This window comes from Hydractinia symbiolongicarpus, chromosome 3, assembly GCF_029227915.1.
Source record: "Hydractinia symbiolongicarpus strain clone_291-10 chromosome 3, HSymV2.1, whole genome shotgun sequence".
NCBI lineage: Eukaryota > Metazoa > Cnidaria > Hydrozoa > Anthoathecata > Hydractiniidae > Hydractinia > Hydractinia symbiolongicarpus.
The window spans coordinates 28,403,294-28,427,234 of NC_079877.1; the positions used below are offsets into that span (position 1 = coordinate 28,403,294).

A 23,941-nucleotide genomic window follows, 5' to 3' on the forward strand; every position below is an offset into this window, starting at 1 on the left:
TTTGTTGTTAAACATTTCTTTGTTGCATTGTATTTAAAATTTTTAACGGGAGAAAGTACTAAAAATCTTACCCTGAAACGCTCAAAGTCTGGATTCTCATGTTTCACATTTATTTACAAAAATTTATAGAAAATTACAAAGTGTGTTCTGTTGATAAAAACATACATACTAGACAACATAACATTTGTCATATATTAAAAGATTCTTCTATACAAAAACGAGACTAAATTGTTAGAAATCGTCAAGTAAACAAAATATATGTTTGCCAACCTTTTAACGCTTCAAATTTCTAGCATCTGCTGATCTCAATCGGATTGCATTTAGTGAAATACCTCCACTATCTGCCAATTCTAATGAAATTTAAAAGTTCCTATTACTAAATAAACGTTTTCATTTTAAAGAGAAAAATAGGGTAAAAATTGACTATGCTTCGACATCAACAAGTTCTAATTCATCCTTCTTTAAATGACTAAGTGGTTGATCGTTAGAACTGTCACTGTCGCTGTAGCTTTCCTCCACTTCGTCATCCAACAAAAAAGGATTTGAACAAAACCGACACTTGCAATTAACACATGGTCTGCCTTGAGCAAAACATGGGCAACGTGATCGTTTGCATATATCTGTAAAATATTTTACCTTACTCCCTGCACCACAACCACATATGTCCTTATCTTTCATTGAAATTGAAGTCTTTCTAGATTTTTTTTTCGTGGAGTAATCGATTTCAAAGTCACTGTCATCAGAGAAAATGGCATAATTACTAATAAATGTTGCTTTTCGCTTTACCTTGCGTGGTTGGGGTGGGTCAAAATCCTTTAAAATACTAGCAGTTTTATCATACTCGTTTGGCGTATTATTATTTAACAAGACATTGTCATTGTTTTCCATGACACCCTCTGTATTTTGGTCGCCATTGGGATCGTTATATTGTTCTGCATTGGAGACATTGTAATGCACTTTGTAACTGCCACTGCTGCTGCCAATTTTTTTCACTTTTAGCTTTAGTGGCTGAATTTTAGGTTCCCTTTTTGTTTTCTTTTTCTGTTCCTTGTATACAGCGCCTTTAAAGTGCTTCTTTTTCTTCTGTTTAACAGAATAGACATTTATTGTATCTTCGACGCTTTCTGGAGGAGAAAGTGCTAAGCCAAACTTTTCAAAAATATTTCGGTTTTTTCTTTCTTTTAATGAGATTGAAGATAGTGTCTTATAAAATTTGCTAGGAGTAATTTTTGTAGTATCAACAGGCTCGTTGGAATTTAAAAAATGTTCGTCTTTTGTTTCAGCAGACTGAGTGTCACTGACATTTAAATGCGTCTTTTGAATTTTTGACGAAGATTTTCCGCCATCTTTTTGGTCGCCATATTTGTTTTGGTTTTGCTTAGTCGCCGATGTCACAGAATTTTCAACCGGTATAGCATCAGGAACTGTTGAACTGACATTATCTAAAGAAGTTTCTGGGCTCTTTTTAGAAGTCTCTTCGTCAAGACTAATTCCAGAACTTTGGGCTGCTGTAATTTTAATAGGGTCGTTACTAATATCCTTATTAGAACCAATATTCGTTTTATTTTTACAAGTACAACAACAGGAACAAGTTTTATCAACTATTTTTTCATGTTCGCTCGTAGTCTCGCTTTTAAGCTTTGAAACTTTTCTTGTTTTTATAGACTGTTCTATAACTGGCTTTTTCTCAATCACAATATCTGGAATCGTGCAGCCTTCATCTAAAAAGCGAAGCAATTTTTCTTTTTCCCGAGTTGTACCGGTTCTTTCGATCGATCCGGTAACAAAATCATGCAATATGGCGCATAAGTTTTTATACAAACCGACTAATATTTTGCTGCTAGTATCTGCCATCAAATTTTCTTTACTTTTACACCATTTACATCCATAGCCACATGTTTGATCTTCTTGAAAGCACTGTTGACACAATAAATGCTGACAAAATTCTGAGCTAAGTGGGTCTACGCATAGTTGTCGACATGATCTGCAAAGTAATAATGATCTCAGTTTAAAAAATCCCTTATCACTTCTCATGAATTCCTTAAGGATTCCTTCCTCGGTCTTGTCAGTTATGAATAAAACTTTTTGCGACAATTGTGCGTATAGCGAAGTAGCGTTCATAATTTTCCCAATTTGTCATTTATTTACTTTCAAAAGAAAAGTTGATGAACCCAGTTTTCTTGGCATTCCCCGTTTCGAAAACAATAACATTGGAAATTGAGCACGTGACCATTCCCGCCAAGTTATGAAATTTAAAAAAATGGTCAGCCTGAGTGTACCGTTTTACGAAATTAACTTGCAATTTAAATATGGTATATCAAACCACGCCAATCAGGTACCAAAAATGTTATATCCCGATCACTCAAGCGTAAACAAGAGAAGTAATTCACTGGGCAGTTGGGTTTTATGCAATAAATTTTATGATTTAAGCCATAGACGGTAGCATCGTTAGTAATTAAATCAGCTGGAAGACATTTCACAACAAAAAATAAACGCTGTCATGCCTCGCTTGACGTGTGCCTAATGTAATTTTTATCAAATTGTACTCTGGTAACATGGCTTTGTTATTATTTAGAAGGTGTCTGTCCCCTAAGCTCAATATAGTTACGCACAGAATCGCAACAAGAAGTGCCACTGTTTTCAGTGCTGTCGTTGATAAAATCGAAAAGAAAAAAAATGATGCAATCATTGGTGGTGGTGAAAAGAGAATAAAAAATCAACACAAAAAGGTAGGTAAGGGGTCATTTTCCTATTTAGTATGCTTTAAAAAAGTTCAAAATTCTCCAGCGGCTTAACACAAATCTGCTTTTTATGGCACCATGCATGCTCTAGTACTGTTTGTTTACAGGATTCTTGGCTAAACTATAAAATACCCCCTGTAAAAAAAAGGACTATAAAACTCTGCAACGCAGCAACACAATAATAAAAAAGATAAACTAACAAATATAGCAGCAGCAACGCAACTACGCAAAGCTCTCTATTTCTAGAATAAAACACAGTTGGACAGTTAAACTAAAGTAAAATATCAACAAGCATACCAAGTAGGTTTGTTACACTAAATATTTTGCAATATAACGACTTTGCTTTCATGATTCTATAGTTTAGCCTCATAGTGTATATATATACATTCGTAATGACAAATTTTTGGTTCCTTAAATATTATCCTTGTTCATTTAATATTTTTAGTTACTAGAAAACATTTATATAATGTTATATAATGTTTTTTTAAACTATTTAAACTATCTATAACCATTTTCAACTATTTTTCTGAGTAGCTGGGTTTCTACGTTGCTGTATTGCTGAGTAGCTGCGTTGCTGTGTATATGAGTATCTAGGTTGCTGTATTGCTGCGTAGCTGTGCATCTACGTTGCTGTATTGCTGAGTAGATGCTTTGCTGAGTACCTGCGTTGCTGCGTTCAGTACCGCTTGAATGTAACTTCACATGTACGCAATAGTTATCACCTTTGCATGGGCTTTCGGTAGCGTCAGAACTTTTGTTGTTATTGTTAACCTATTGTCAAATACATGAGCCCCTAAAAACTGTTTAAGGCGAAAAATTGTGAAGGCATTCTATATAAAGTCATTAAGGCCTGTTCTTAACGAACAAGTTGAATCTAAAAGATTATTACTTTTCCATAACGGCGTGACGCAAAAATATAATTTCTTATTACGACGCTAATGTATTTTATTTTCTATTTTACTCATCTCGTTATTCACAGTCCTTTGAGAGTTTCAGCAAAAATTTTATTTTATATATATAGTGGCTTTATATTAGCAGGATTACTTACCTGAAGATGTAAAGTTTTATTTACGAAAAGCTTCGTGTATTATGTTGTAAATTTTATATGTTCTTTTTTTATATAATAATCCTACTATAGCAAAGAAAACAATTTTAAAGATTTGGTGATAGAAATGCTTCGTTAGATCGTGTTTTAAAAGTTTAAGAACGAAAAACGACAATAAAAATGCTTTTAACGTGTTATGTTCGTTCATTTTTCTAAAATAATATATTTCAATAGCCTTTGTGATCTTTAACACTTTTAAACAATAACATGCATGTTAAATGTGACAACAAAAGGATTCATCAAATGTTATTGTTCCGACTCGCGCACGACGATAACAATAGAAAGCAATTAAGTTCGTATACAAACAAAATATATGTGAACGTTCTTTATATAGACATGAGATTGTTACATGATGTCGTAAAACTCCCGTACATGTAAAGTTACATTCAAGCGGTACTGTAGCTAAGCATCTACGTTGCTGAGTAGCTGCGTTGCTGCGTAGCTGAGTATCTACGCTGCTGTATTGCTGAGTAGGTGCATTGCTGAGTTACGTAGTTTTAATTTTTTTACGGGGGGCGTTCTATAGTTCCTCCGGATTCTCTAAATGGATGGCTTGCGTGTCAATATATGGCAACTCGCTTGCTACATAATTTTATGATTGTAACTACAGTATAAACCAGGCGTTATGGCAGGACGTTCTACGGCGTATTACTGATTTATACCAAATTCTCCATGGGGGAGTATTTGCTTTAGTTTACTAATTGTGCAGAAAAAGTGATCACGTTATTAATAATTAATTATTTTCAACTGGCACAACAAAAGACGAATGAAAAATCTGAAAGTAGAAAATTGAGTTCAAGTTTGTAAACACCCCTTTTATGAAACCTAAAGATGAAACGTAAAAATTAATAAAAGCAACTATTTTTGATTTATTTCGTTTTTGAAAAAGAATTTTAACCTGCTGAAGCAAATACAAAATACCTGTAAGCAAATACAAATCTAGCTTCATAAAATTTCAGATCACAAAAAAAAAACTGTTGTAGTTTGGTAAAACTGGCAAAACCAACTGAGCATAAAATAATAATTCATAAAGATTTATTTGTAAAAATAATAGGTTTTTGTACCTTTTATACCATTCAACAGGGTAGTTCTGTTATCAGCACTCAAAAACTAATAGTTTACGTACCGCTACAGCCCTGTGAATCCAAAGAATCCAAAGTTTGCTGACCTAGAGCATAAATTACAGTACAGTCCAGATGTAAGCGTACGCGTACGCTCAACTTGCAAAAATAATTGCTTTCATTAAAAAAACAATAGGATAGCGAGTTCCTTTCAAACTGCGCGAAAATAATTGCTTCGTGTTAAAAACAAAAGCATAGCAAGAAACATTGTTTAAAAACAATACTCTGCGCGAGAATAAATTAAACACGAAGGCCATTGAATTTTTATTTTTTTTAACAACAAGACTAATTATAGTAACACGATTTTAATCTCAATTTATTTAAAAAACACAAGCTCTTTAAAAAAAAACAAGCTACTTTTAAAACTTTTAGTAATATTTCTTTATCGTCGAAACATATTTTTTAACATGCGAAACTTTTAAAATTTCTTTTTATAAAAAGCAACGTTTAGCAACGCAAACGGAAAAACCCTACGTTCGGGACTTTTCCCTTCGCGATAAGATTTCGAAAACAAATTAAATTTTAATACTGAAGAAAGAAAAAATCTAAAAATATTACTTTTTGACGTTTTATAGTATCACTCTACATTTTATTGTTAAAAACATTGTCTTTGTTTTTTCTAGCGCGCAACAGCTCTATCTCTTAAAAGATTTAAACAATGCATCTCGGTGTCTTTTTAGTTTTCGTGCAAATCTTTTATTTTATAAAACTATCAAACAATGGCTCGCCGTGTCACATTGATAGAGTTGATAACATGTTAAATACTTGAAACACTATCTAACGAAGCTTTCCTATCACCGTTCTTCGTTCTTTAACTTTCTAAAAAATCATTTCTATCGCCGCTCTTCGTTTATAAACTTTTAAAATGCGATCTAAAAAAACATTTCTATTGCCGTTTTTCGTTTATAAACTTTTAAAATGCGATCTAAAAAAGCATTTCTATCGCCGTTTTTCGTTTTTAAACTTTTAAAATGCGATCTAAAAAACATTTCTATCGCCGTTTTTCGTTCTTAAACTTCTAAAACACGATCTAAAAAAGCTTTTCTATCAAAATTAAAGTTTCAATCTTTGTTAAAATATAATAATTTCTATCGCTTAAAAGCTTTATTTAACCCGCGCAACCAACAATGCCTTCTTGCTAGTTTATTTAATTTCCACGCAAAACTTTTGTTTAATAAAAATATTAAACAGTGGCTCTTCGTGTCACATTGATAGAGTTGATAACATTTGCAATTATGCTATTGGGAATAGTTATGTTAACACTATTTAACAATAGTTATGCGCAGTTATAATGAGCTATTTTTTCTTCAATAATCTTTTGTTTATTACACGCAAGTTAATGACTTACAAGACTCGCAAGATAATTACTAGAAACAAAGGACAAACAACTACGGCCTCCGAGAAAAAGGTTTGAAACTTGAGCGTACGCGTACGCTTACATCTGGACTGTACTGTAGGTCACCAAACCGATCTGACAGGTCGGCACAAGCAAGCCTATTCATAGCCAACATGACCATCCTAGCTAATTCACAGACTCCTGACTTAGTTAAAAGAACTACGTAAACATGAATCTCTATTGCCTGGCCCCTCCGTCGTTGGTAACCAGGTCTTACACAAGAAATCCAGCCATGTGGTTCTTAACTAATGCGAAGGTGAATGCCGAGGGAGCACGGATGAAGCATGTCTGCAAAACTTCACTTGCCAGCAGAACAGACATATATCATATAGATAAACTTGTTGCAAGGGAATTCCTGTCACAGGGGGGGGGGGGCTCGACAACGGGGATTTCACTGGTGAGGTAAATCATTTATTCTGTAAATTACGAATGTTAAAAAGTTATATGACAAAATGGGGAGTTCACTTCGACGAGCCAAAACGTAGGAAACTTGATTGACACTGACAAAATACAGACGCTGTAATGAGTACTTTAAAGAATCTTGTTAATAGTAAATAAAGCTCAGAGCGAAATATGGAAACGGTAATAGTTTGTTGAAGCTACATTTTTGATACTTATTTGTGAAAGAAGGTCGGTTTTGCCGACATAATAAATTAATTTTCTCGGCATGCCGACCAAGGAAAGAATATAAGACTTCAATTTAATAAAGGTTGGTTTTCAGGTCCGCATTGCCGAGTGCCAGCTAAGATTCACAAGGTTGCTTCTACACTTTTGTGCTTCACTAGTCCTGATAGTAAAAATGATGACAAAAAAGAAGCCAATTTTAAAGTTCTACCGGCTAAAGTTGCAGAACAATAAACAATCCCTTAAAAAAATTTTTTCGTATTTAATGAATAATTACAGAGGAGAAGACAGCCCTGAATTAGCGATGGCATTCAGCTTTTGTAGCCTTCATGTTGCAAATTCATAATTGAAAAATTTTACTATCACAACTTATTTTTGCAAAAAACAAAGAATATTGTTGGCTCTAGTAAATATTTGTTTATTCCTTGTTTGCATAAATCACAAACATAACATGATAAACACAAAGTTTGCAATAGCTGTCCACATAAAAACTTAACCTTCATGAACTTGTACATACTAAAAAGGGTAGCAACCTAGAACTGGCTAAAAAGCTAGAGCAACCTGAGAACAAGCTATGGCATGCTAAAATAGGACGACTGTAAACTATATAAAAAATGCTGACAGATACCTGACCACACTGCTTATCATGCTGATAACGTTGATTCCCTTCCGTATTTTGTCATCCATTGATGTCACAAGGCTGTATATAAATTATAAACTTCAAGCCATGGCTGTAACATTTGTGGAAAAAAACAATAAGATGCATATGTTGCACTCTGAAAGAAATACAAAAAGTATTTTCTACCTCCTTGGTTAGACATAAATTACTAATCCAGTGCAGTAAAAAGCAGGAGTTGAGGCTGGGCACCCCAAAAAATTAAAAATATTTTTTTTAAACCAATCTTTTGCACCACTTTTATTGCATTGTAAACTACTCTATCCCTATGGAGAAATATTACAAAAGTCAAAATCATAGATTTAACTTGTGAGGTCGCTGCAATTAGGCACAGAAACCACAGTTAATGCTGTTTTTATTAACTGATAACTATTTTCCAAATGTTTTCATGATGGTTATGTAAAAACCTGGACTGTTTTCTAAATATATACCTTCTTGTGTAAAAAACAAGCTTTGTTTAAAAAAGATTTAATATGAAAAAGGTGTATCCAGCTTTTAACAAAGAAGTTTATAAATAAAAAATTATCCTTTCTTGGAGTCTGTGAAATATTTAATTTGAGCCTAGTGACCGTTGCAAGATTATTAATAGTTCCAATGAGCACTACACAGCGGCAATTCCTGATAACTTGACGCAGGAAACACGCAACTACAGGAACTGTGTGGAGAGCGTTGCAGAAAATAGAAAATCAACAGTTTGATTTTAGATGTTTAATGAAAATTATTTGCAATTGATAAGACTTTGAATTTGTACCATTTTCAGGTTATGCATGTCACTCGAACAAAGGAGTGTTGGCTCATTGAAGCAAATTTCCTTTTTTGTCATATAAATTTTTAACATTTGTAATTTACAGAATAAATAATTTACCTGAAATCCCCGTTACCGAGTCCCTGCGACAGAACCCCCCAACAGGTTTTAAAGCCGTAACACTCGCACCAGACTTTATATTTTAATTATCTCTGGTGGTTCATTGAATGTATTAACTTGTTTTTAATTAGATTTCGCCTAGGAAGTTTTTTAGGAATTGCACACCCCTAAATAGAACTCAGGCAGGCAATGCTTGTTGCACGCCATTGCAACTTTAGGAGTGTGACCTGCCGCATGCCAGTCAATTTACTCACTATTTAAATAACATTATCCAACTTGGCAATTGTTATATCATTACTTTTGAATCATGGCGATTATACTTTCCGAACAGTGTAATGATCATGAACCCCAGGAATAATAATTTTTATAAAAATCTATACATTTCAGCTAATCCACCAACTTTTTACACAGATAAAAAATTATATACTACATAGACTGAAATATCATTAACATGGCTCCTTTGTAGGTAACTGCAGATTACAGCTGATACCTAATGGTGTGATTCCCTCGTGCAGAGGTGAACGCCGATGAGACACGGATGAAACGAGTCTGCATAATTGCACTTATAAGCGGAACAGGCATTTACCATTGCCATTGTTTTGGTCCATTTAGAATTTCTTTTTATTATGTAAACTAAAATATGTTCCATGTTAATCTAAATGAAAAAAGTAACTTATTACAAAAGCAAATTCAGAATCAAGTTTGAAAATCAAAAGCACTCAGCTAACCAAACTTTTTGTGGAACTGAAGGAGCAGTATTATGCTATTTCTCTGAAGCAATCGCTCACCCCTTGTTGGAAGACCTGTACTAGGGATATACAGCAGATTCTTTTATATATACTGTTTTTATAATTTTTATCCATTCTGATCTTAGCATCACAGTATATAAAATGATTTGAAGTCATAGAAGGACTAACTTGAATATTTACTTCTGATAATCTTTTGACTCATGTCTGTTGTGCTTGACAGGCGTTCACTTCAACAGTGTTTTCTTGTGCTGCTTCAATAGCTGAAAGAGGCAATGGAATAGATGCAGCATTTTTAAGTATTGTCAGGAGACTGTTGTCCAGGTCTTGATTCTGTTGCATACTTAAGACCTGAGGCTCATCAGGTACAGTTGGAGAAAATTGACAAATAGGTTTTGAACTTTCCTATGTGCATCCAGTTAGGTCCCTAAGTGTTCTGGGAAGAGGGTTAAAGAGTCTGGGTGCTTGGTAGCGTAAGGATGGGTGCAGAATGGTGTGTGGCATAAAACTGGGTGAAGAAGGAAATTTGGTACAAAGCCTTCTAGTATTTTCCACAAGTTGACAATTTGGTATCTATCTCTTCTTCGTTGTTATGAGTATATTCTGTAAGACTTTAAATTATTCCAGTAATTTTTTTTATCAGAACCATAGATTTTGTGCAAAGAACCTGATTGCACTGGTTCCAAGATACTTCGAAGGTGACCATAACTGCGAGAAATATTCTAGATTGGGTACAACTAGTGATCTTCATAGCGCAAGCATTACAACTGGTTTTCTTGACTGAAACACTTAAAGGATACAGCTTAACAATCGTTTTCCTTTTTCTATAACATTGTTGATATGAATCATAAAGCTACAGTCACTTCTAAGTCCTTTTCATAATTCTTTGTTGTTATGGTTTTTCCAGATGGTGACTTGTAGGTAGGCATAAACGTGGTTCAGTGACATTTGATGATTGTTGAAGCAAGTGTGTGTCATCCGCAAAACTTGAGAGGAGTGTGCATTGATGAATGCTTTTATCAATATCATACATGAGAATGATGAAAGAAGAGGACCTAAGACACATCCCTGTAGAACACCAGACAGAACATGCACTGGTGAAGAGATGTTGCCATTTACACAGACCATTTGAGTCCGTTTTTTTATGAATGATGTTATCCAGTCTAACATTTTTCCTTGTATATATGCCGAGTTTTGTAAGTTTTGTTGAAGTTATGTTGATATCGACTTTGTCGAAAGCCTTTGCAAAGTCAAGATAAATTATGTCTACATTTTTACCTTCGCAAATTGATGTGATGATTGTGGCTTAAACACAATCTGGATGCACGAAAACCATGCTGAGTTGGTTTAAAGAGGTTATGTGTGTCAAGGAAAGTAATAATTCTAATTCTTACAACTTTCTCATAATTTTAACAATGTGGGACGTTAGTGCTATTGGACGGTACTTAACAGCGGAAGTGAATTGGTGTCCCTTTTTAATTATTTTTTTTCTTAATGGTGAAATAGGTTGTAAAATAGATGAAATTGACAACAACAAATGACAACAATATTTCGAAAGCAGTTGTTCATCATCAGCTTAATGTCTGTTTTCCATACTATGTCTTTAATGTTTTTCCTGAACTCAAAGTCGTATGCTGTGCAATTATAAGTATCAGGTATAACAGTTAATATCTTCAGGTTCAGTATGTCAGTCAGTAGAGCATTCTGCTGAAGTCCAAAAGTTCTTGGATTTAACCCCCCCCCCCCCCCCCTCCCCCTTGTCTAGTTCAGCTGATTTCAGCAACATCAAATACGCATTCTATCAATTGAAGATTCAACAGAATAATTTTAATGCCTGTTTTGAATTAATTTAGGTGACAGTAACCCTTTTTTAGCTGTCCAAATAGCTGAATTATTTACTTAGTGTTTTATTTATACCTTTTTTTTTTACTATTTCCTGAAAATATAGGCCTTAATACATAATAAAATGATTTTAACTTAACACTAAAATTGCTGAGTCAGCAGAAATTTATATTTGAAAATGTATCATAAAGAAGAAAAAAATCTGCTTCTACAAGCTCCAGCTTTTTACAATCTGGTTATTTTTCATCAGCTTCTGTTTTTAAATGAACCTTGGGTTAACCTTGTTAAAACGGTGTGCGCATTTTTTTGTTGATTCTTATTTTTTTAACAATAGCCTTTTGCTTTTTTTCAAAAGATTCTATGTTAGCATCCCCTGCTGCATTGAACGCCGTTAAAAGAAAAATATTCCGAATAAAAAGATTACTGCACACCGTATCATGGCTGCATGGTTCACCAAGCATGTCTGAAAATTTTAAAGTAAAACGAAAATGCTATCGAAAGTTAAAGCTTCTGCAGTGTAGCATAATGAAGATTGTCTTAAATTTCTATAATGCACCATCTTTGTTGTTACTAACGTTTCTCTTTAATAACTACGTCATTTCTTTCTGTACAATTTTACAAGCCAGTAGACTATATTCAGCGGAACTAATTAATTAATCATGAATTTTATTTTAAAGAGAAATTGTTGAGGCTGAATATTTTTGGTGAAGGATAATAGTATTCTAGGCATAAAATCGTGACAAGTGTGTTATAACAGAAGCAAGAAGCCCTGCGGCTTAAAGATTTCTGCCATTAGCAATAATCTGAAAAAAGATATAAAGTCGTGACATGAATAATTAATTAGTTCTGCTGAATATAGCTTTAGTCTACGTGCTTACAAAATTGTAGTACAGAAGGAAATGACGTAATTATATAACATCAAAGATGGCGCATTATAAGACAATCTTCATTATGCTACACTGCACGAGCTTTAACTTTTGATTATAAACTTTAAAATAAAGTTTTTCATTGGATAATAAAACAATTTGTTGCACTGTTAGGATTCTTATTGGCTTAAAACTCAATTTAGCCTCGTTCTCAGAAAAAAATCTGTCAAAACGAAGATTTAAGCTTTAGCCTGGACAAGTTTTAGGCGTCCAGGCTCTGGGCTGTCTCTATCTATCTATCTATCTCTCTCTCTCTATCTATCTTTCCAGGCGATATTAAAGATTCCGCCTTCGCCAGCGGAAATCAAAAATATGGATATATAGTCTGAAAATAACCTTTCGTAGCTAATTTTTTTTTTTTAAAAAAAACGGTTTTTAAACGGGTTACTGCCACCTTAAGCTCAGACAAATATTGTTTAAATTTTTACATAGAAACTGCAAATTTTATACTAAATTTATACAAAAATGGTAAGTCGAAAGGTAAAATTCAGATTGATTTATTGTAAATCTTCATTTATTTTTTCCCAATAGAGAAAAAAATAACGGAATTTTTTTTTCAGTGAAATGTTCTTACATTCACAATAAATTATTTAACGGTCCGCCACCATTAATTTTTTTTTTGAATTGTAATGTAACGTCAGTAGTGAAACATGCTTTCTTAAGCCGTATAATTAAACATTGTCTGACATCAACGTCTTTTGAAGTTATTTGAAAGAAATTATAATGTACAAATAATATTATTTTTAAAACATGGAAAACCTTTAAACTATTTTTTATTAGCATCACTTTCAGACTTATTTTTTTCTTTTGAAATTAGAATATTTTTAACTATTTGGTCTTTCAAAATCAATTTAAATAAACATTAGGCAAAATTACTTTAAGATACACCCTTTTTAATGAGAATAAGTATCACCCTACCTAAAAGTGGCTTCTAGTTTTGTTCTTATTAGTAAAAATACAACTTTAGATTTCAATCTTATTTTGTTCTTATTTATAGATTTTTTCTTAAATTTGTTTATTGTTTTTTATTATTATTATTGTCATTAGCTGGTTTACAGTAAACTATAGTATTTTTAAAAACTAAAACTACTTTCTTTTTTTCCTCATTGGCACTGTCATGGTGGCCTCCCCTTTAAACTTTAAACATTTTGAGGACCAATTTTCACAAGGATGGAATAATTTATTTTTTTTGTATTTCTACTTGTTATACATGTTTATACAAAGTTCACCTTTCTATGCATACATGTGAATATTCAGATGAAGATTTTTGTTTTTCTGATTCTGTTTCATTTTTAAGATGGTATTCAATATCTACTGTTAAAATATTTCTACTCTTAATTCCCGGATTCTTTAATAAAGCATCCTCTTAGAATTTGCAAAAGATGAGGATAACAGCTCATAACTTTGCTTCCCTGTTATTAGTTAGTTATTTTCTTTCATTCAGGGAAAACTAACAGCTAGGGAGAGAATTTCCCTCCTGGTGGATAAAGACTCTTTTCGAGAATATGATATGTTTGTGGAGCATGGCTGTTCAGAGTTTGGTATGCAGGAGGAGAAGGTTTGTTCTGTTTTTGTGATTTAATTTTCTAGTATGTGTCTGTTATTAATTCAACTTTTCTAATGTGGTCTAGCTATATATATCAATAACGTCGAATATACACAAAAGGTGAACAAAACAGATGCCTAACTATGGGCACAATTTTTTTTTTGCAAAAAATTTAGCAAAAACAAAAGCTTGCATTATTTTTACTGTACGCATAAAATGTGCAAAAATCTGTTTTTATTTTAATGTGAGCGTGATTATTATATGTCTATTCATTTCTATGTTCAGTATGTTGGTGACAGTGTTGTAACTGGTCATGGTAAAATTCATGGCCGGCCTGTTTTTGTATTTAGCCAGGTATGATTAATTTAATTCGGAACAAAAATTCTTTGAGAGTACTTGTTCAGGTGTAGCATATATTTGTTGTGTGTAGGACTTTACAGTCTTTGGTGGAAGTTTGTCTTTGGCTCATGCTTCTAAAATTTGCAAGGTAGGTTAGATTGTCAAAACTATTTGTATTAATTATTTAATTCTTCATCATTAAAAGGAGATTTAAAAAATTGTTTGGGCATAGCCTTGTGTGTTTGGGTTGTTATTGATTGTAGAATTTGCATGAAAGTCTTTAAAAACCCAATCTTGGTCCTAAAATACCTAATTATTTCGTTCTATAGTCACCACCATTTGCATATAGTTGCCATATATTTTACATTGTTGCATGATGTCACTTGCAAGACAGATACATAGATTGTATGTTTACCTTATGCATCGATATACAATTTTTTTACACATCAGTAGCTTTAGCGTGTTTAACCCTCCGAAGCGTTTTTTAACAAACTTAAAATATGCATAGTTCCCTGCCAACAAACCGTTGTTAATGAGTTCGATTGACGAAGTTGAGCACTGCAACATCGATAGGTGTACTTTGGAGTCTAAGAGTTTTCACTGATTCTTGTGTGAACATTATTCTAGCATGTTTAAATGGTTTAGATTATGGATAAAGCAATGCTGCTTGGATGTCCCGTCATTGGATTAAATGATTCTGGAGGTGCAAGAATCCAAGAAGGAGTGGAATCATTAGCTGGATATGCTAATATTTTTCAAGTTAGTTGCTTTTTAATTTTTACCATTACAAATATTGATTTATGTTGTCTGTTTACAAGTTGGAAGAAATCTTATAAGATTGTATATATTTCAGAGAAATGTTAATGCATCCGGAGTCATCCCCCAAATTTCATTAATTATGGGCCCATGTGCAGGTATTTGATTCATACTTTCATTATAAACAAACCTGCTTGATAATTTGGCTACAATGTATTTGTAAGCATAGCCCAGCATTTCTTCTCTTTGCTTTATGTTTATGTGAAGCTTTTACAAACCTTGATCCAGTTAGCCAGGCTCAAATTATAATTATGCTTGTGTTTTGAGAAATTTCAGCCATTACGCTTACAAATTTAATGCTAATAAAAGCAATGTTTTTTTATTTATAGTGTTTCGTTGCATGTATACTCTGTTTTGTGTCCTATTGATTGTACAGATTTTTCTTCACAATAGGCGGTGCTGTTTATTCCCCTGCAATAACGGACTTCACATTTATGGTCAAGGTAAGATCATTTTCACGTTGAATTTTATATTTTGTTCATTCAACGCTTCTGCCAACCATATTTTGACTGATTATTTATTGTTGTTTTTATTGTTGTTATTTCTAAACACTAAAATTAACATTAAATATTTAAAACTCATTCACTGTGTCTTTTAGGACTCATCATATCTTTTTATCACTGGTCCAGATGTTGCGAAGGTCAATTTTGTTTTTATGCTTGCTGAATTTCCATTTTTTTATTCAAGCGATTGCAGTGTTTGTTTTGTTTTTAGACCGTTACTCATGAGGAAGTTACTTTTGAGGACCTAGGTGGAACCAAGGTTCATAATACAATATCAGGTTGGCGTTCAAACTAAAGATTTTTTTGATCACGTACGCTGTGATATTGTCTTGATCACCACACCTTTTTTTACTTTACTTGAACAGGTGTTGCTGCTGGAGCATTTGATAACGATATACATGCTCTTTCACAGTATGTTTGTATTTTTGTTTCTTTGTTCGTTCGTTCGTTTGTTCGTGCATTGATATGTATGCACTTTTTTTAGAATAAGAGAGTTTTTCGATTTCCTACCACTAAATAACAGAGAAAGTACACCTGTACGGATAAACCATGACCCAAGGTTAGAAATAAAATTTATATCTATAAATATATTATTTATTGCGAATAATTAAATAATATATATATATATATCTTATTTCGAAATAAACAGGCATAACATCTACCTAAGTTTTAACTTTTTGTTGTGTATGTTATAAAAAATTTTTTTTTGGATTTAGTTGCCAGATAGCTGACTGCTCATGTATTTTTGATAAAATATTTTGTCTACTGTTATATGTTTTTTTTTCAGGGATAGACTATGTCCAGTCCTCGATAGCATAATACCAACTGATCCACTAAAGGGTTATGATATGAAGATTGTGATGAAGACTGTAAGCTAACTCTCGATGATGCTTGCTTCACGAATCTTGTATATTCGAAATTTCTATCAATTAGTTTGTTTGATAAAAAATATTATCTTTTTTGTTACAACGTTGCTATGTATGTTACTTTCCACCGTTTTTACATTGTTTAGCTGGCAGATGATGGAGAGCTATTTGAAATCATGCCTAAATGGGCAGAAAATATTATCACTGCATTCGCTCGTATGAACGGAAAAACAATTGGGTTTGTTGGAAACCAACCCTTGAAGCAAGCAGGTTTGTAGACCTGGCTTTTTTCAAAGTAATGACACGTGGACAAGCAAAACAAATAGAAATCCGATTTATTTGTATTCCAGTTTGCAAGGTTTTCCTTGTGTCCGTAATTTTTTATTCAAGATTTTTTTGGAAATTGAGAGATGTATGCAAGTTTCTGCACAAATTTCTTTTTATAAGTTTAAATTGTTGCTAGTGGAAAATTTCTCCCAGACTAAAAAGTTATCAATTTAATTTTTTTTTGCAGGCTGTCTCGACACCGAAGCTTCAATGAAAGCCGCCCGATTTGTGCGATTTCTTGATGCGTTTAACATTCCAATCGTGTCCTTAGTTGACGTCCCAGGATTCTTACCAGGTAAGTGGCGACATTTTGAATTGGAATGATGCGTTGACTGCTAGCATTTATATAATCGGCGATATGTAACCGCAAACTTTAGACACGTTTCTTTTACTATAGCAGGGGAAATGGAGTGCGGTGATTAGTTTGACGTTGAATGTTTATCTTCTAACTCCTCACTTATTTTTAAAGTTTTTACTATTACTTACCGTCGCTTTGACTTCAATATACAAATATACAAAATTTTCATAATAAAGTTAAAAGATTATGTGTTAGATTGTCGTGCTTGAAAATTTGCTAAAATACTGCTACATGATGCTTCTGAGAAAACTTTCATCATGTCTTTTTGTTACCAACCTACAGTGATAGAAAGTTTGAGAAATAAAGAAAAGTATTCAGTGAGAAGGATATGAAGCCTGTTTGCTAAGCAAGTTGCTTGATTTTTGACGCGATTAAGCCAAAAACCGTTGCAGTTAAATTGTTTATAAAATTAAAGGTTTAGCAAAAATGATTTTTCAAAAAATGTCTAGTAGATCTGGCGTCTTTTAATTTTTAGGAATTCAACAGGAACATGGTGGTATTATTCGGCATGGTGCGAAGTTGCTGTATGCTTATGCAGAAGCTACTGTACCCAAGATTACTTTTATCACAAGAAAGGTGAGACCCGATGTACAGTAACCAAGCACTCATAGCAGACTTCATTTATTATTTATTTTTCCTCGTATCATTTTGATCGGAAGAAAATTAAACGCACCATATTTCGCATATATTAAAATCCAATATAATATTATGATTTTTCAGTAGAAGTAGTAGCTGAATTACTTTTAAATTTCTCATATATAAGTTTGATTTCCCGCTTAACTGTTTAACACCGTGTCCGAATTCATACTTTGTGTTCATATTATTATTATACTTTCAACGATTTGTGTTGTTTTGTTATCAAACCCTTTTTTCGTGTTGGCAGTATGACTCGTTAACGTGTACATGTTCTTGTTTAGGCGTACGGTGGTGCGTATATCGTCATGAGCTCGCAACATCTTCGTGGAGATACTAATTACGCTTGGCCAACCGCAGAAGCTGCCGTGATGGGTGCGAAGGTGATTTTATTTACTTACGCCATTAGTTTTCCTTTTTTGCCTTCAATCTTTTAATACCTTGTCGGTCCATATCACACTGGCATGTTCAGTTCGAGTTAACGACTGTTCGAATTATCCGAGGTTCGTGTTAACTATGTGTATACGACCATTAAGTTAGCCGGGTTAAATGTAACTTTTTGATAGGTTTGACCATAAATTTAAAAAATACTGAGGTCCTACCTTAACAACGGGAATGCTTTCAATTGTTTTAATTTTTAGGGAGCTGTCCAAATTATTTTTCGAGGTGACGATGAAGAAAAAAAGGGTTAGTTCGGTTGTAATTGGTGTCGAAACTTAAATATGTTTTTTTTGTTAGTAACGCAATTTCAAAACACTCGATTTAGACAGGGTTGTCCCTGCAAAGTATAAAAGTATGTGGCACTTAAATACATTAAACATAAATATGCAGACAAAGTTGGGATTATTCTATTTACAAATTGTCACATTGCAAACGACCTGTGTTACCTATCTTAAGAAACAATGCTAGATAATTTATGGTCTATTGTGTCCAATTTTCTTGTACTATTTTTTTTAGCTAAAAATGAAAATGAATATGTTGAAAAATTTGCTAACCCATTCCCTGCAGCTGTGAAAGGTAGGTTTAACCAATATTTCTGCACATTTTGTATTTTCATTCAATTTGCGAAGAAATGGAATGATGGTATGTTTTTATCCACCTTACGGCGGGTGTCGTGAAATTGTAAAGAAAGGCTAATTCCGTGGATTTTACCGCGGGCGATCAACTAGTACTTGTGTTGGTTTGTCGCACGCATGATATTTAAAGGTATGATGCATTGAAACATTTAATTAACGCGCGTGTGACAACGAAGAGGTAAATAATCAGGGCAAATTGTTAAAAAGTGGTATTGTGTGCGTGGTAGAGAAAACCTCGTTTACAAGTCATATAAAAAATAACGTGAAAATTTTTATCGAGAGTTAATAAAAAAAAATGGCTTATATGACACTTCGCTTATAAAGCTTATTTTTAGTTTGGTTACAGAAAAAAAAAATTAAAATAAACGGCAAGGTTATTCGAAAAGTGTTGGTTTACTTTTGATTTATTATTTCACATCCATATTACGTCCGTGTTTTGTTTTTAGTCTTTTGTTATTCTTGTGTCGCGTTTCCAAAATTTGTGTCCATGTTTGTGTTTTTGCGAGAAATTCCGTTTAGGCTGCTTTAAAACAGCAGACAACATGATAATGTCTAAGTTGAATCTCCACTAGGCGAACATAACAAAAGTTTGCAACTTTCTTCTACTTTCCTGTCATATATACTGCCGTTTTAATTGCCTTAGCGTTTATATTTTTCGGGTAATGTTTAGAAAAACTGGTTAGGTCTTGCGCAAACAACAAATTGAACCCCCCTCCTCCCCGAAAAAATTTAAAATTTCCTTCTAATACCCCATTCACACCTAACAAAACTGGTTTAAATTAAACTGGTTTTACGAACCTGTTAAATGCTTGCATTCCGTATATCCCCCGCACATAATAAAAAATCCGGAAAACGTGTTTTGCGCAATGAACAGACCAGTGCTCGCTGGTTCTATATTTTTTTTTGGAAATATATTACAAAGAAATATTTCAGCGAGACTCATTCTGGATGAAAACATGACCAAAGCTGGAGAAGATTAAAATTCTAAATATATCTATATGTTCGAGTCTGTAAATTACATACATGCAGGAAAAATAGCCATTTTTGTTTTTCGCCGCCATCAGCTCGACTTTCGTGTAAGTCACTAAAGTCGAAAATCAACAGCCGTTCCGTAGCCCCTTTAAACTGATTTTTATTAAAACTCGATTTTAACATGTACCCTTCACACCTAAAGTTCAAAAATATTTGCCACGATCAAGAATAAAATTTAGTATGCTTAATATTCTGACTTGAAGCCTCTTTGAAAGAAGTAAAAAATATTCTCTGGTTAGAACCATGAATAAAGTTTAAAGGAATCTATCTAATAGCTAGGTTAGCTACATTATAATGTTTCTTGAAAATTTATTTAACTGAAATTTTAAAACTTCAGCTTAATAACAAAGTGTCTTCAGATAAACAGCCTCATGTTTACTTTGCATATTGGAATCCTTTCTCAATATGAATATGTAGCTAGCTACTGTTCCTGATGTGCATAACCACTAAATTAGTTCTACCAGCGTAAAATACACAAAGGTTTTCTTCTGAATAAAAACTTAATTCGAATATGGGCTCAACTACATGTAATTCTTTTTTCTTTTTTTTTTGAATATTCTGCTTTACTTATCTTCTAATGTTGTGAACAACTTTCCCGTGCTGCACGAGCACGCCAGCGATCGGCCATTTTGTTTATGTTTAAACATGGGTTAAGATAAAACACGAATAAAACAACCTCGACAGGTTGTTTTATTAAAACTAGGTTTATAAAAACTGGCTTCATTAAAACAGGTTTTACTGTGGTGTGAACGGGTATATATAAAACATGGTTTTATAAAACCACATTAAACATGTTTTAACTTCAGGTGTGAAAGGGGTATAAGGCACCTATTAGACTCCCTTGTTAAAACGCCTTTTTCATGATTGTTCCCATTTATTTTTGTGCTAATTGAACTCTGCTTGAAAACGAGTCGAAATGAATCGAAATTAAAAATGCTTCTACTGTAACAAGAATGTCAACAAAACGACAATTCCGAATTGAATCCCCATATTGAATGTCGATATTGAATTCGGTAAAGAATTTACACACATAAACACCAGTTTAATGATGAAGAAATGTGATTTCAAATTCAAACTGACAAAACAACGTTTTGTGACGTTCTTTTGTTTGTTTCCAAGGTTACGTGGATGATATTATTCGCCCTTCTGAAACGCGTCGTCGAATTTGCGATGATTTGGAGTTACTAGCGAAGAAAAAAATGGACAATCCTTGGAAGAAGCATGGAAATATACCTTTATAAAGTCAAGGCGTTCTTAAAATAAAGTTTCGCAGTAAATCGAGTTTTTACAGTTCAAGGGAAAGACTTGGTGAAGGATGAGTAGATGTCTTAATTTCTAGTTCTAGTTTTTTTTGTAAAATATATATTTATTATAATCTTTTTTAATAGTCTTAGATATAAATATACAAATAAGCATTTGTCTTTTTAACATTGTCTGAAAGTGTCCACCATGTGACTTGCTGTGCATAACCTAGGTGGAAAAAAATTAGGGAATCCGTATTTTTCCAACAAGGAATAAAAAAATAAAGACCTTTTTTAGTTTGTTGTCAGTCATTCAGCCCAAAAGTTGTGCAAGGCTTATTTCGAGACGGTTTATTATACAATAAATATCTCACTGAAGTACCATTTTTGATTTTTTAAAAATCGACCGCGAAATCTAAGAGTTATACATGCCTGTCCAGTCTTTAGAGGATCCATGGCTTATTTTGTCTATATTTAACTAGCCCTACGAGTGACCTTGGTCTTTTGATGTAGTAACAAGTAAGTTACAGATAATTCTTTAAAATTCTGCTACGACTTAATTCTGTGGAACGTTGTCTAGAAAATTGTTGAAAAAAATTAGCAAGGGTAGGTACGACAATATTACTAATAGCATTAAACATATTGTGTTCTCGTGTGAGATTACGTTCTCAGCTTTTCATAAAACTAATATAAGATTAGTTAAACCTTAATTGCAGCTACATCTCTTCTATTCATGTGGTTTAGAGAAATCGTCAGGACATTTCCTCAGTCAGATTAAAGCCAATTATTTTAGAAATTATATTAAAATACAAACAGTTGGTGACGAAAAAATTAATCGAGATAAAACCATATTTAGTAAAAGTCACACTGGATACACTATACTGTGCCTAACGGAAGAAGGGTGTCGTTTGCAATTTCTATGATTTCGGTAATATAAACCTATAGCTACGACTCTTCAGAGAAACTTTCCACTTGAACAAATATGGTTGAATCGATCAACGCCAATTGCATCGGTGTTACTAATAAGTAAGTAAGTAAGTAAAATATATTTTCAGGGCTTATCCATTTACAATAAAATGGCTCTTCATCCCAATAAAAATTAACAAGAAAGATAAAATACAAGTAAATGATAAAATATTATTGTAAGAAGTTGAGTAACACACGGGAATGGAGCAAATATGCAAAGAAAAAAATAAATAAATGAATAAATAAAACATCAGTTTCCCGCAAGGGATCTTTCCATTGCAACATCTAACAAGTAGCCTTTAACGTTCTTGCAGAAGGTGGAATAAACGTTTTCGTTTTTTAGTTTTGGTGAAAGCTCATTGAACAACTTACTAGCAAAATCTTGGAAAGTTCCTGATACAACCGACGGTTTAATAATAATCAGAGTTCCGCAATGTTCTTGTGTGCACTTTAACATCTAAATGACATGTAGAAGGCCAGTATACTGAGTTTAACGCCTTATGTGTAATTTTTAACAAGTTAAAATTTCTACGTTGTGTAATTGGTAACCATTTTAATTTAACAACATCTTTCAATTTACAAAATCTACCAAAAACAAACCCGCATGCTACTTTCTGAATACGCTGTAGTTTTTTCAGCTGTTTATTAGAAGGTGTATATACATAGTCGTTGAAATCGATTTTTGACATGACTAAGCTCTCAACCAGCTGTTTTCGAAGAGCAAAATGAGTGTAGTTTTTCAGTTTAAGTAGGCATGACAAAGTCCCGTAGCATGATGAAATAATATTGTTTAGGTGGCTCTCCAATGTAAGGTGTTCGTCAATTGTAATTCCAAGAAGATTTGAAGTTCGTGCTCTTTGTAAAGTTGAATTGTTGAACAATATGTTAGATGAATATTCATCTAAATTGTGCAATGCCGACAATCTACTCGATGAACACATCATGTATTTAGTTTTGGCAGAATTAACACATAGCGAATTTGTTGTGGACCATATCGATAAACCTGAAGATGTGTATTGATCTCACTTTCAGCCTCGGTTATATTAGCTGGACGACATGATATATAGATTGTGGTGTCATCGGCGTATTGAATCGTGCCATGGTTAATTATGTTTTGCAAGTCGTTTACATAAAGGTTGAAGAGGACTGTTCCTAAAATGGATCCTTGTGGCACTCCGGTTTTAATGAGTAATTTTTCTGATTGGTTGATATCGACTTGCACAAATTGTCTTCGATTTGTCAAATATGACAATGTCCAGTAAAGAAATTGTTTTGAGAATCCCATATCTTTCATTTTTTTAATCAATGTATTATGGCATATGGTGTCAAATGCCTTTGAAAAGTCAACCATGACCAACAGTGTTACTTCACCTGCTTTCATCGCTTTTTTGATATCATCTCTGAGTTTGAGTAAAGCAGTACCAGTACTTCTAAATCCACTTATAGTCTCTTTATAGATAGCATTACCTTCAATGAAAGACAAAAGTTGTTGTAGTACAATTTTTTCATAGATCTTTGATAGACAAGGTAATATCGAAATAGGACGACGACAATCTGACAAGCTGGTTGGATTTTGGACTTTATTGACTGGTTGTATTCGAGCCGACTTTGAAAGTGCTGGAAAAAGATTTTGTTTTATGCAATTGTTGATAATGTGCGTGAGAGGAGAAGAAATATACTCAGCAGCTATTTTCAAATACTTCACTGGAATTTGATCGGGACCAGTAGATATGTCATTACGTAATGATGTGATAATTTTGTATATTTGGGCATGGTTTGTATACTTTAGAGAAAAAGTGTCATTGTCAGTTTCAACATTGTCAATGAATGATAATGTTTCTGTGGGTGATATAGCTTCTTTACCAGTGATACACTCAGCAGTTGTCACAAAATGGCTATTCAAGTCAGGTTTACTTTGGATAAGCTAAGTGGGATTAATGTTTTGAACTATGCCTATGTCTTATTTAGCTCCCACATGAAGTCACTTCACACCTTGTATGCATACTGTTGCATTTCTAGTTGATCAATTTCTGTTTGTTTTTATCGTTTTTACTACTTTTACTGTTTTTACTGCTTTTTTCCATTTTTATTCTCAGACAGGACGGACATTGATAGAAGTTTTTTTGTCTTTATGTATATATTTGCAAATTACTGAAGTCCTCATCCTGTATAAAATGTTTTTAAATAAAATAAATA

The 23,941-nt window shown here is 33.1% G+C and overlaps 2 protein-coding genes across 2 annotated transcripts; one reads left to right on the plus strand and one right to left on the minus strand.

Moving 5' to 3' along the window:
• Positions 1-67: 67 nt before the first annotated feature.
• LOC130636654 (uncharacterized) lies at positions 68-2,129 on the minus strand. Its single transcript, XM_057446447.1, has one exon. It carries the CDS (start codon positions 2,119-2,121, stop codon positions 424-426), a length of 1,698 nt encoding a protein of 565 aa, XP_057302430.1. The 5' UTR covers positions 2,122-2,129; the 3' UTR covers positions 68-423.
• Positions 2,130-2,412: 283 nt separating this feature from the next.
• On the plus strand, positions 2,413-20,950 carry LOC130636655 (propionyl-CoA carboxylase beta chain, mitochondrial-like). The gene is made up of 19 exons (XM_057446448.1): positions 2,413-2,729; positions 13,487-13,600; positions 13,874-13,942; positions 14,019-14,075; positions 14,573-14,686; positions 14,781-14,841; positions 15,137-15,186; positions 15,342-15,383; positions 15,458-15,524; positions 15,612-15,657; positions 15,731-15,805; positions 16,034-16,115; positions 16,259-16,382; positions 16,627-16,734; positions 17,273-17,373; positions 17,715-17,813; positions 18,072-18,117; positions 18,388-18,447; positions 20,658-20,950. The coding sequence occupies exons 1-19, from the start codon at positions 2,556-2,558 to the stop codon at positions 20,777-20,779; spliced, it is 1,611 nt and encodes a 536-aa protein (XP_057302431.1). The 5' UTR covers positions 2,413-2,555; the 3' UTR covers positions 20,780-20,950.
• Positions 20,951-23,941: the final 2,991 nt, after the last annotated feature.